Source organism: Lacerta agilis, chromosome 13 (genome assembly GCF_009819535.1).
Source record: "Lacerta agilis isolate rLacAgi1 chromosome 13, rLacAgi1.pri, whole genome shotgun sequence".
In the NCBI taxonomy this organism is placed as follows: domain Eukaryota; kingdom Metazoa; phylum Chordata; class Lepidosauria; order Squamata; family Lacertidae; genus Lacerta; species Lacerta agilis.
Window position 1 is genome coordinate 50,632,368 of NC_046324.1, and position 12,932 is coordinate 50,645,299.

At 48.4% G+C, this 12,932-nt stretch overlaps 1 protein-coding gene across 1 annotated transcript in view; it reads left to right on the plus strand.

Moving 5' to 3' along the window:
* Positions 1–12,932, plus strand: part of AP5Z1 (adaptor related protein complex 5 subunit zeta 1) — a 31,821-nt gene that overhangs the window by 7,564 nt on the left and 11,325 nt on the right. Inside the window, exons 7-12 of the mRNA XM_033167396.1 lie at positions 2,115–2,255; positions 3,780–3,817; positions 3,920–4,082; positions 9,437–9,615; positions 11,178–11,320; positions 12,714–12,860. Coding sequence (XP_033023287.1) covers positions 2,115–2,255; positions 3,780–3,817; positions 3,920–4,082; positions 9,437–9,615; positions 11,178–11,320; positions 12,714–12,860 — 811 coding nt within the window. The remainder of the gene's footprint in view (positions 1–2,114; positions 2,256–3,779; positions 3,818–3,919; positions 4,083–9,436; positions 9,616–11,177; positions 11,321–12,713; positions 12,861–12,932) is intronic.

Consider the following 12,932-nt stretch of genomic DNA (forward strand, 5'->3'; position numbering starts at 1 on the left):
ACTCCCCTTTTGTCCATTATCTTCTCCTGTCTTTCACCAGAACCGGATCTCCTATTGTATTCTTCTGAGTGTCCACAGATCCTGATTGCAACCACAACAAACCCTGCATCGAGCTCCAAGATGTTCGCCCTCTCCAATCTGAGTTTCTCCGTGTCTTTGTACCATACTTCTTCTTCTTGTAGAAATCTTAATTCTATGTCCCTCGACCCCGAGCTGCCACCTCGAAGTCTGGATATTAAAAATCTTTCCGTTCCAGGGTTACTGCCACCCCCTGAACTCGGCCCCTGTTCCAGACGGATTTGCTCAGCCATCTCAAACCATCCTTGCAGCACATCTTCCAACTCTTTGCAAAAGTCTGTTTCCATTGAATAAAACTTTCGAAAAGCCTCCTCTGTGGAAAACAAATTCTTTCCATTTATAATCGCACTCAAGGCTCTTAGTTTTCGATCAAGCAGTTCCAGTTGAAAGACAGTAAGCTTTTCCTCCTCCTCCCAGTCCTTCAGTGCCAACATAAATGCAAAGTCCAGCATCTTCGGGGGGAGGTGGGTATCAGATTGCATTTCCTGTCTTTTCCTTCCTTTGTCTGAATTTTTTCCTACGCAAGTCCGAAACGTCGCCATTTCTTCCAATGCCGGAGTATAAAGACCAAAACTTCAAATGGAGATATTTTTTCCTCAGTTAACCCCCAAAAGGAGATCTCAACAGACTCAGCTTTCAAATTCCAAGTACTTTCAATTGATTGTTGTAGCAGCAGTCACTTAAAGAGTTAATTTCTTTCACCACCCGAAGGGAGAGAGGCGGGCTGCCTTTCTTCTCTTAATCCCAGAGCTTTCCCGGAATACAAAGAGTCAGTCAATTACTCACAGCTTCTGGTTTCTTAGCAACTCCTTAATGATAGGTAGAACAGAGACGCTCATCACGGACTTTGCCGCCGCATGTAAACATCCCGGTTGGGGCATTTCCCCTAAGGCCCGGCTCCGTGGTCCCTTCACCCCCACTCCCCCTTTACAGGGGGTGCGGGGGAAGGGTTCGGAGCACAATGGGCACAGCCGGGGAGCCCAGGGCACGGGACGCTCTTCCCGTGCCCCAACTGGAGCCCGCTATGCGGTAGCGGAGCTCCTAACCCCCGGGATGAACTGGGTGCCTCGCAGCCGAAGCAACCCACGACCATCCATGATTGCGCCAGCCGCCGGAAGCCAATACTGATTTGAAATTTGAACTTGAACCTACTTAGTATGCTGGTAGGTTCTTAGCCTCACAGTTGTACCTTGGTTTTCGAACAGCTTAGTTCTTGAACGTTTTGGCTCCCGAACGCCACAAACCTAGAAGTGACTGTTCCAGTTTGCAAACTATTTTTGGAAGCCAAACGTCCGATGGGGCTTCCACGGCTTCCAAAAGACGCACTCTGGTTTCCAAACGTTTTGGAAGTCGAACGGACTTCTGGAAAGGATTCCGTTCGACTTCCAAGGTACAACTGTATTAGTTTTTTCCTTCCTGTCTTTTAATTATTTTCTTTCTACTTAATTTTCTTTTTCTTATCGTGTAAAAGACAAGCTGCATAAAAGTGGGACTGTATCAGGCTGAATTTATTGGTTGTGTTTTGCTGATTTGGAATGTTTTGTACACTATTTTGATTTTCAGTTAATAAAATTACTAGAAAAAGAAACCGAGGAAACCTTTCACTAACTCATCTTGTCCCATCTTTATGTTTGTGTGTGTGATTTTTAATTGTATAGAGAACAAGCAGAAAATATAAAGTTGACATATAACCTCCCCCCATAACAAAACAGGAGCGTTAGGACCATAAATAAGAAGACCATACATCAGTGAGAGGCAAAAATAGGTACAAATACAAGAATAGGAGCCGAATCTTAACAGAAGACAGGGAGGAGATCATGCAAGCCAAATTGCCCAGGCGATTGCTAACAGGCGTTTTTGTCTGAGTGATTCAGAGGTATATAAAACAAAGTCCCACCATATTGCACACAAAAGACCGCAGCTGTTCCTTACCCTGCAGCAAATGTAGGTTGTGGGAAAGAATCTTTTTTCAAGACTGCGATGTTCCTACACCACGCTTGCACGGATAAATTGCTCACTTGTCCCTTTCTTTGCAGACGATAAGTCAGAGGTGGACGGCTCGGTCATGTCCATGGTCTCCGTCACCTCCACCTCCAGCCGCCTGCTCCCCCCCAAGGAGCGCTTGCGGGAAAAGGCCTTTGAGTACTGCCAGCGGCTTCTAGAGCAAAGCAACCGCCGTGAGTCCCCTTTTCTGTGCTTGGCCTGCTTCCTGCTGGTGAGGGTGGCAGAGATTCTGGGGTGCTGTTTGCTCTTTCACTCCTTCTGTTTTCCGTCTCCTGTTTCACATTGCAACTTGCACAGAAACTAATTTTTTTTCATGCGCCCATATGTCTGCATCCCCTTCTGGAGTCTTTCCTCCCAACTATTCCTCCAGTCGTCTGTGAGGGGAAGGAAAGGCCCAGCTCTTCCTGGAGAAGCAGCAGGCGGAGGTGGCTGTTTTGGCTCGCATGCCGACTCAGTTGTCACAAGCAGGGTATGTTTAGCTTGGAAAAGAGGAGACTGAGAGGCACCGTGATAGCCACCTTAAATATCTGAAGGGCTGGCACGTGGAAGATGGAGCAAGCTTGTTTCCTGCTGCTCCAGAGGGCAGGACCCAAACTAATGGATTCAAATCGCAAGAAAGGAGATTCTTACTGATGGTAAGAACTTCCTGATGGTAAGAGCTGTTTGGGCATGGAAAGAGTCATAGAATCATAGAATCCTAGAGTTGGAAGAGACCACAAGGGCCATCCAGTCCAACCCCCTGCCAAGCAGGAAACACCATCAAAGCATTCCTGACAGATGGCTGTCAAGCCTTCGCTTAAAGACCTCCAAAGAAGGAGACTCCACCACACTCCTTGGCAGCAAATCCCACTGTCCAACATCTCTTACTGTCAGGAAGTTCTTCCTAATGTTTAGGTGGAATTTTCTTTCTTGTAGTTTGAATCCATTGCTCCGTGTCTGCTTCTCTGGAGCAGCAGAGTCCCTCGGGAGGTGGTGGACGCTCCTTCCTCAGAGGTTTTTAAGCAGAGGTTGAATGGCCACCTGTCAGGGATTCTTTAGCTGCCATTCCTGCATCACAGGGGGTTGGACTAGATGATGATGATGATTAATGATGCTTTTATTTATGCCCCACCCATCTGGCTGGGTTTGATGTTTTATCGTAAAAACACGATAAAACATCAAACATAAAAACTTCCCTAAACAGGGGTGCCTTCAGATGTCTTCTAAAAGTCAGATAGTTGTTTATTTCCTTGAAATCTGGTGGGAGGGCATTCCACAGGGCGGGCGCCACTACCGAGAAGGCCCTCTGCTTGGTTCCCTGTAACGTCACTTCTCGCAGGGAGGGAACTGCCAGAAGGCCCTTGGAGCTGGACCTCAGTAAAAGATGGGGGTGGAGACGCTCCTCCAGGTATACAGGACCAAGGCCGTTTAGGGCTTTCAAGGTCAGCAACAACTCTTTGAATTGTGCTTGGAAATGTACTGGGAGCCAATGTAGGTCTTTCAGGACCGGTGTTATATGCTCTTGGCAGCCCACTCCCAGTCACCAGTCTATCTGCTGCATTCTGGATTAGTTGTAGTTTTCGGGTCACCTTCAAAGGTAGCCCCACGTAGAGCCCATTGCAGTAGTCCAAGCGGGAGATAACTCATGTGGTCCCTTCCAACTCTACAGTTCAATGTTTCTGTGGTTCTGCGAGTTCAATTTTGTTTTTTTCTGCCAGGGGCTCTGAAGAAAGCCGACGGGGATCTTCAGAAAGCCGTAAGTAGCCTGAAGGAAGGTCTTGGGCCTTGAGCAGGGATCTCGGGGAGCCATTCCGGAATCCTAAACGGTGACGTCTCTCCCCCTCTTTCCCTCGCACAGTGCCTTATTGAAGCCATCACCATCATGGATATCATTTGCAGACAGGACTCTTCCTACGTCTACCGCTCACTCTCCTGCCTGAAGAACTTGCATAGCCGGATCAGCGGGGACCTGTCTTATGCCAGGGTGCTGCTGCCCATTGCCCAGTTCTTCCTGAACCACAGTGAGTAAGGCTGGCTGGCTGATGCGAAGCTCTGCCTCCGAAACTGCCTTGGTAGGGAGACCAGCCACGATGCCAGACAGCTTCCGCCACGGCCTCCCTTTCCCTCTGACTCTGCCGGGGGGGAGAGAGAGAGGCCAGAGATGGGAGCCAAATCCTTGCCAGGGAGAGGCAGCAACTGCATTGGAGATTCCTGTCCTTATAGGCAACAAGGGGCAGATTGCTTGCCTTGTGTTTCCCTCTCGGCAAAAGCAGGAAGCTGAACTCCAAGCAATGCAGCGCAGGTGGCGGGAGGAACTTGGGTTTGTCACAGACTTGCCCCCAGACATCAGGTCTAAACTGAGAAAGGGGCTTTTTATTATAAAATAGCAAAAAAGGGAGAAAGGGAATGCAGAAAGGAACTTTACGAAACATTAAGAGGCTTGCAATGCTATGCTAAGGCTCTTGGAAGACAGTCCTGATTTACTGAATCTGTATTTACATGAGAATCAGGACCTGGTGGGAAAACTACTTTCTGGATTTCTCTTAATGGAAGAGCTTTAAAGTTGCAAACTTGAACTCTTGGTAGAAGAGAGGGTGGTATTTCACCCATACAGAAAAATGGACTCACAAATTAAGATTGGCAAGAGGAACAAAGCAGAGAGACACCTCTGGGAAGAATGGTGGCGCTTCATTTCATTTACAAACTGCTAATAGTTTTGGTGTATGTGCTGGAATGTAGGTTTTCATAATCAACCTTGCAAGGTCTCCGGGGAAGTTATACAATAAGAATAATAGGAGTGTCTAATACACACACAGGGACCACTCATTTAGACTCAGTGTAAGTATATGTAAGGTTCGTGTGATGGTGCCTCACGAGTAATGGAGCAGGAGCCCAAAACAGTCCTTTGCAGTTTTATTGTGCAAACTATTTACAGTGCAGAGCTACAAAAAGCATGTCTGTCTCAGTCGCTGGCAGAATCCGGGAGTGGCCCCTTCCGGCCTCTCCCCCAGCATAATAACTTTGGTACCCCAAGTCTCCTCCTACCCTCCTTGCGTTTCACTCCTCTGCGCAACTGGGGTGCCGGAAATGGCGTGCCTCCCTCCTGACCAGCCGGGCGAGGTGAGCGCAGGGTCTCAGCAACACCCCCAAGCCCTCTCCCCGCCAGGCTCCCTGTTTGTGGCTCCTGGCTAGAAGAGGTGCTGGGGCTCTCAGAGGCTTCCCTAAGCCCTCTCCCTGCCAGGCTTGTTCCTTCCCTCTCCTCCCCACTGGAGGTGTGGCGGCTTTCCCCACTGGAAGAGGTGCTGCTGCTGAAATGGTGTTGGGGCTCTCTATGCTAACGGACCCTCCGTTCCCCTCAACGGGCCAGGAGGCAGTTCCCTGACAGTATATATGTATGTATTTCATTAAAAACTGATACTCATTAAAAACTGTCATTAAAAACTGTCATTACTGAGGAGGCAGGTTTAGTCGTTGTCTGAGGACTATCCCTGCCTCCAGGTCTGGTCCTGACCGGATGGATACTGGAATCAGCAGGGGATACCCACATGACCTGAAAGTGTTGCTGTGTAATGCCAGGTCAATGATTAACAAAACCACTGCCATCCACGACTTGATTGTGGATGGAGGATTTGACCTGGCATGTGTAACAGAGACTTGGTTGGATGAAGCAGATGGGCCTGTCCTTGCCGCTGCTTGTCCACCAGGTTTCTCTTACGCACAGCAACCCAGGCCATCTGGGCGGGGAGGGGGGGTTGCAGTGATTTTTAGGAAGTCATTAGTTTGCACCAGGCGTCCTATTGGGAAGACCCAGTTTTCTGAGTGCATGTTCTGGAAGTTGGGCAATAGGGGCAGTACAGGATTCCTTTTGGTGTACCGACCTCCCCGCTGCACCAAGGATTCCCTGCCCGAGCTGCTTCAGGTCGTGGCGGATATGCTCCTGGAGACACCTAGTTTGGTTGTCTTAGGGGATTTTAACATCCATGCCGACACGACCTTACAAGGGGCCGCTCGGGACTTCGTGGAAAGCATGGCCTCCATGGGGCTGTCCCTGAATAAGTCTGGTCCAACTCATAGCCGCGGACATGCCTTAGACCTGGTGTTTACCTCTATGGATGTTGGTGATCTGACACTAAGTAAAAGTGAAACAAAAGAAGTGCCATGGTCAGATCACTTCCTGGTGCACCTGGACTTCTCTGCGACCCTTCCCCTCTGCAGGGAGGTGGGACCGATTCAGATGGTCCGCCCCCGCTACTTAATGGATCCAATTGGCTTCCAGAGAGTGGTAGGGGATGCATTATCCCATGTTGATGGCCTTTCAGTTGATTCCCTGGTGGCCCGCTGGAATGCGGAGTTAACCAGGGCTATTGACTGTCTGGCTCCGAAGCGTCCTCTCCGATTGCATGGAGCCCGGACAGCTCCGTGGTTTTCCCCGGAGCTGAGGGCGATGAAACAGTCGCTGAGACGGCTAGAGCGCCGGTGGCGGAAAACTCATTCTGAATCAGACCGGACACGGGCTAGAGCTCAACTTCGAGCCTACCAAGTGGCAATGGCGACAGCGAAGAGGACCTTCTTTGCTGTTTCTATTGCATCTGCAGAAAGACTCTTCCAGGTGGTTCGCAACCTAGCAGAACCACCTTTGTCACCGGGGTCTGGTAGGGACCCCAAGATCTCCTGCAATGCTTTTGCAAAGTTTTTTGCAGATAAAGTTGCTCAGATTCAGAAGGAGGTAGACTCCACCGTGGGAGCAGGGCTGGGGCGGGAGAGTGCTAGAGCTCTGTCTAGTCACGTTTCATGGGATCAATTTCAATCTGTTACCTCCGAGGATGTGGACAGGCTGCTTGGACGAGTGAAACCAACCACCTGTGTCCTTGATCCTTGCCCATCCTGGCTAATAAAAGCGAGCCGGGAAGGACTGGGCGATGGGCTCCGCGGGGTGGTGAACGCTTCCCTCTGTGAGGGAGTCTTCCCATACCCGCTGAAGGAGGCGGTCATTAAACCGCTTCTTAAAAAAACATCTTTAGACCCGGCCAATATGGCCAACTATCGCCCAGTCTCAAATTTACCATTCTTGGGCAAGGTGATTGAGCGGGTGGTTGCTGAACAACTCCAAGCACGCCTGGAAGAAGCGGACCATTTGGATCCCTTCCAATCGGGATTCAGGCCTCATCATGGGACTGAAACTGCCTTGGTCGCGCTGGTCGATGATCTCCGGCAGGCTAGGGACAAAGGTGAGAGCTGTTTCCTAGTTCTGCTGGACATCTCAGCGGCCTTTGACACCATCGACCATAACATCCTTCTGGACCGGCTAGAGGGGTTGGGAGCTGGGGGCACTGTTATACAGTGGTTCCGCTCTTTCCTCCTGGGCCGTGTTCAGAAAGTGGTGGTGGGGGATGAGTGTTCAGACCCCTGGGCTCTCACTTGTGGGGTGCCTCAGGGTTCTGTCCTCTCCCCCATGCTTTTTAATATCTATATGAAGCCGCTGGGAGGGTTTGGGTTGGGTGTTCATCAATATGCAGATGACACCCAGCTCTACCTCTCTTTTAAATCAGAACCAGTGAAGGCGGTGAAGGTCCTGTGTGAGTGCCTGGAGGCTGTTGGAGGATGGATGGCGGCTAACAGATTGAGGTTGAATCCTGACAAGACAGAAGTACTGTTTTTGGGGGACAGGAGGCGGGCGGGTGTGGGGGACTCCCTGGTCCTGAATGGGGTAACTGTGCCCCTGAAGGACCAGGTGCGCAGCCTGGGAGTCATTTTGGACTCACAGCTGTCCATGGAAGCGCAGGTTAATTCTGTGTCCAGGGTGGCTGTCTACCAGCTCCATCTGGTACGCAGGCTGAGACCCTACCTGCCCGCAGACTGTCTTGTCAGAGTGGTGCATGCTCTGGTTATCTCCCGCTTGGACTACTGCAATGCGCTCTACGTGGGGCTACCTTTGAAGGTGACCCGGAAACTGCAATTAATCCAGAATGCGGCAGCTAGACTGGTGACTGGGAGTGGCCGCCGGGACCACATAACACCGGTCCTGAGAGATCTGCATTGGCTCCCAGTACGCTTCCGAGCACAATTCAAAGTGTTGGTGTTGACCTTTAAAGCCCTAAACGGCCTCGGTCCTGTATACCTGAAGGAGCGTCTCCACCCCCATCATTCAGCCCGGACACTGAGATCCAGCGCCGAGGGCCTTCTGGCGGTTCCCTCACTGCGAGAAGCAAAACTACAGGGAACCAGGCAGAGGGCCTTCTCGGTAGTGGCGCCCACCCTGTGGAACGCCCTCCCGTCAGAAGTCAAGGGAATAAACAACTACCTGACATTCAGAAAACACCTAAAGGCAGCCCTGTTTAGGGAAGTTTTTAATTTGTGACTCTGTATTGTATTTTGGTATTTGTTGGAGGCCGCCCAGAGTGGCTGGGGAGACCCGGCCAGATGGGCGGGGTATAAATAATAAATTATTATTATTATTATTATTATTATTATTATTATTATTATTATTATTATTATTATTATTATACTGTGGTTTACAAACAAAGAATAAAATAGTAAGATTATTGGTAAAAACAATTAAAACATACAGGGAATTTAAAAGCAGCAATAAACCAAAAACACACCAGCATTCTAAATATCTGGGTGCAGTGTGTGTGGATGGTCAGAGGAGGTGACAGAAGAATAAGGGAACCGTGGTCCATATTTATGAATGATTTAGCCCGGGTCGCCTTGAGTGAGAGGCTGCCCATCTCTCACACAGCCAGGAAAGGTCCCTTCAGTGCCTTTTGAAGCCAAGAGACGAGGCTGGAAAAGTGCTGATTTTTAAATTTTATTTTAAAGCATGTTGCTCAGGCGACCTCTGGTAGACATATCCAATGAGCTCTTAGATTGTGGACTTGGAAGGGGCAGAAGTTAATGTGCCTCTGGGCTAGCTGTGTTTTTTAGGAATGTTGCAGCAATACTAGTGGCTGGAAGCCACAAGGTGGGAGAGTTCTCCTGTGCTCCGGTCTTGCTTGCCGTTTTCCCAGCAGGCATCTGATTGGCCGCTAGGAGAACAGGATGATGACTTAGATGGGCCATTGGCCTGATCCTGCAGGCTCTTCTCATGCTGTAATTCTCTTTTTGCAGCAAACGTGCCTCAGAAGGACATATTGCACTGCTCTGTATGTTTTAAATTAACGATTGTAATTTTTTGGTGATTATTTTATTGTTTTATCTGAAGTTTTTTTCTACAATCAAGTGGTATATAAATTTTAGTTGGGGTGTGTGTGTGTGGAAATACCGGTACTCTAGGTCTGTGCCACCCTGGGTTTCCTCCTCCCCAAGGCTGACTAAGGCAGGATGGAGAATGCTAATTTTTTGTGTGTGTGTGTGCGTGTGTGTCCTTGCTCCCCAGGTGAGACGGCGGCTGTGGACTCCGAAGCTGTTTACAGGCACCTGTTCACCAAAGTTCCCGCTCAGCTTTTCCACAGCCCGATGCTGGCCTTTGAGTTTATCCAGTTCTGCAGGCACAACACCCGGTTCTTCACCGAGAACCTCAGCATCTTCCGACAGAACTTCCCAAACCTATTCAAGGTACCTGGTAGCAAGACTCTCACGTGGCCTCGTTGGCAGAAGTTAAAACCTGTCGGAGAATGTGCAGGTGGATTCTTCCTTTTCATCCAACTGCTCTTAGTTGGCCCTTTCTCAGGGCCGTTATTATTATTATTATTATTATTATTATTATTATTATTAACGTATTTAGATGCAGCCTTCCTCCCAAGCTGAGATTCAAGGCAGCTTCCACCATTTAAAAGTGACATTATGAAATGCAAAGGAATAAAAACAAACTGGTTGAAAAACATCAAAACTACATTTCGAACTAGCAATTAAAATCCAGTTTTCTCTCACAGCAGCCCAGGGGTCAGCGTTGCCTGCACGTTTGTTTCCAAAGGCCTGTCTCTCTCAACAGGAAGGTCTTAGCTTGCCAGTGGAAGGATGTCTGGGAGGGTGAGCCAGTCTGACCTCTCTTGGGAGGGAATCCCACAATATGGGGGCAGCCGCAGAAAAGGCCCCGTCTTTGTTGGGTCACCTTCCAACAATGCTTCTGATGTAGATCAGAGAGAAGGGGCTCACCCAAAGACCTTGGCACCCAGGCAGGTTTGCAGAGGGAGATGCAATCTTTCCGGTAGCCTGTCCCAAAGCCACATGGGGCTTAATTAACACCCTGAACAAGGGATTAACCTGCTCCCTGTAACCAGCCCCGGTCAGCAATCTGGCCACAACTTTAGGAGTGATGGAGATGCAAGGGAGAGAGGAGACCAGTGCCGGATTTACGTATAAGCTAAACAAGCTCTAGCTTAGGGCCCCACTCTCTTGGGGGTCCCCCCCAAAAAATTAAAGGGGGGAAAACCTGAATATACATTTCCAAAATATAATATAAAAAAACAAATAAAATAAAACCTGCATACAGCAACAGTGTTTTGTGTTGTGCAGGCTCCTATGATGTAAGTAATGGCCCCCACCTGCTAGCCTGCTCCCTAAAATATCACTGGTTTGCTCATTTCTATATATAGGGTGCCTACATTCTGCATGGGCTGGTTGTATTTCAGTTCAACAATTACTTTGATACATATTTTGTTATGTGCAAATGGCTTGAGATACCTATGAGGTCCATAAATTACCATGTAGCATATATTCAACACAAAAAAACAGTGACAGTTTTTTGTTGACAAAGGACAGCTGGATATATAAAGGGCCCCATGACCTTCAGTAGCTTAGCCTTAGGGCCTCATCCAACCTAAATCCGGCCCTGGAGGAGACCCACCTGTGTGGCCAGCTGCGACTATTGAGGAAGAGCCACAGGTTGTCTTGTTCAGCCTGCAGCATCTCCAGCTAGAGAAGACACCTGCTCGGGATGCTTGAGAACTGCTGCCAACCAGAGTAGACGTCGTTCTAGATGGGCCCAATGGCCTGCCCAAGCTTCAGGCACCGACATTCCTTTGCATAGGAGGAGCTGTAGGTCTGGGCTTGGATCATTGGCTCTGCTGTCTTCCCTCAGTGAGGGGATCTATAGTGGGAGAATCCACTTGGGGTGTGGAGGGAGAGCAGGCCCACTCATTGCAGTTTCATCTCGTTCCCAACTACCCTCCTTGCAGTTTCTGGCATGGAACAGCCCAGCCCTTGTTGCCGATTATATGGACCTTCTGCCAGCCCTGCTTGGGACCGACACGGCCGTGGAAGTCTTCCACCTGCTTCTCGACTTGCCTTGTGTGGCAGCGGCGCTGGATGTCCAGCTGAGGTAATAGCTCTCCTCCCCGCAGCCTAGCGCCAGGAAGCACAGGGTAATGCTATTACAGTGTTTACCTTGGTTCTCAAACTTAATCCATTCCAGAAGTCCGTTCCAAAACCAAAGCCTTCCTAAACCAAGGCGCGCTTTCCCATAGGAAGTAATGCAAAACGGATTAATCCGCTCCAGACTTTTAAAAACAACCCCTAAAACAGCAATTTAACATGAATTTTACTATCTAACGAGGCCATTGATCCATAAAATGAAAGCAATAATGTTCAATTATTCAAATAAATAGGACAGTATTGTAGATGATAAAAATTAAAATTATTATTTTTTCTTACCTGCACTGATGATTGTTTGGTTGGGGGGCTTTTATCCATTTCCACAGTCACACAATCAATCTGAAGAAGTGTGCATGCACACGAAAGCTCATACCAATAACAAACTTAGTTGGTCTCTAAGGTGCTACTGGAAGGATTTAAAAAAAAAATTTTTTTTTGACAATCAATCAATCAGTCAGTCAGTCAATCAGTAGCTGAACTGGGTTCCACACAGTCACAAAAACAAATTAACCGAAAAAGCCTCAAAAACAAAAACGCAAAATAAATAGCAAAAACAAAAGCGCCAAACTTAACCCATTCCGGAAGTCTGTTTGACTTCAGAAATGTTCAAAAACCAAAGCGCAGCTTCTGATTGGTGCAGGCACCCCAGAAACAATAGCCGAGCTTCTGAAAAACATTAAGAAACCAGAACACTTACTTCCGGGTTTTTGGTGTTTGAGAACCAAGGTGTTTGAGAACCATGGTACCACTACTATTTTATATTTATTTATACCCAGACCAGGACTCAAGGCGGCTGATCAGGTAAAGTGGAAAAAGCTCCGCCAAATACAGGTGAAACTCGAAAAATTAGAATATTGTGGGAAAGTCCATTTATGTAAGCAATTGTTTTCATTAGCTACTGGAGTTTAATATACGAGATAGACTCATGACATGCAAAGCGAGATATGTCAAGCCTTTGCTTGTTATAATTATGATGATGGCGTACAGCTGATGAAAACCCCAAAGTTGAGATTGTTAATTTGGGGTTCTCATCAGCTGTACGCCATAATCACCACATTTATAACAAATAAAGGCTTTACATATCTTGCTTTGCATGTCATGAGTCTATCTCATATATTAGTTTCACCTTGAGTTACTGAAAGAAATGAACCTTTCAATGATATTCTAATTTTTCGAGTTTCACCTGTATGTAGGGTTTGGTGTCAGCGTTGCTTGTTTCACCTGTATACCTTTACAGGCTTGTAGGAAGGGGTGGGGGCTTCTTGTGGCCAGATTCCTCTGCATTTTTAACGGACGGTGCTTTTGAACAAGGTGCACATGGGCTTTTCATCTGTCGCTAGGTCTGCCCTGACTCCCCTGCCTGAGAGGACACCTGTGGACTCCGCTGTGAAGCCAGCCACCTGCCTGGAAGCTTACCGCCACCCGGACTACAGAGCCCTCTTCCAGTATCTCCTTCGGGTCGAGTCGGCTCCTGGAGACCCTGGCAGGTAGGAGGCCATCCCTGAGACAAACTGCTCTTCTTATTTGATGCTGTCTATTTGGGAGGTACAGTCGTACTT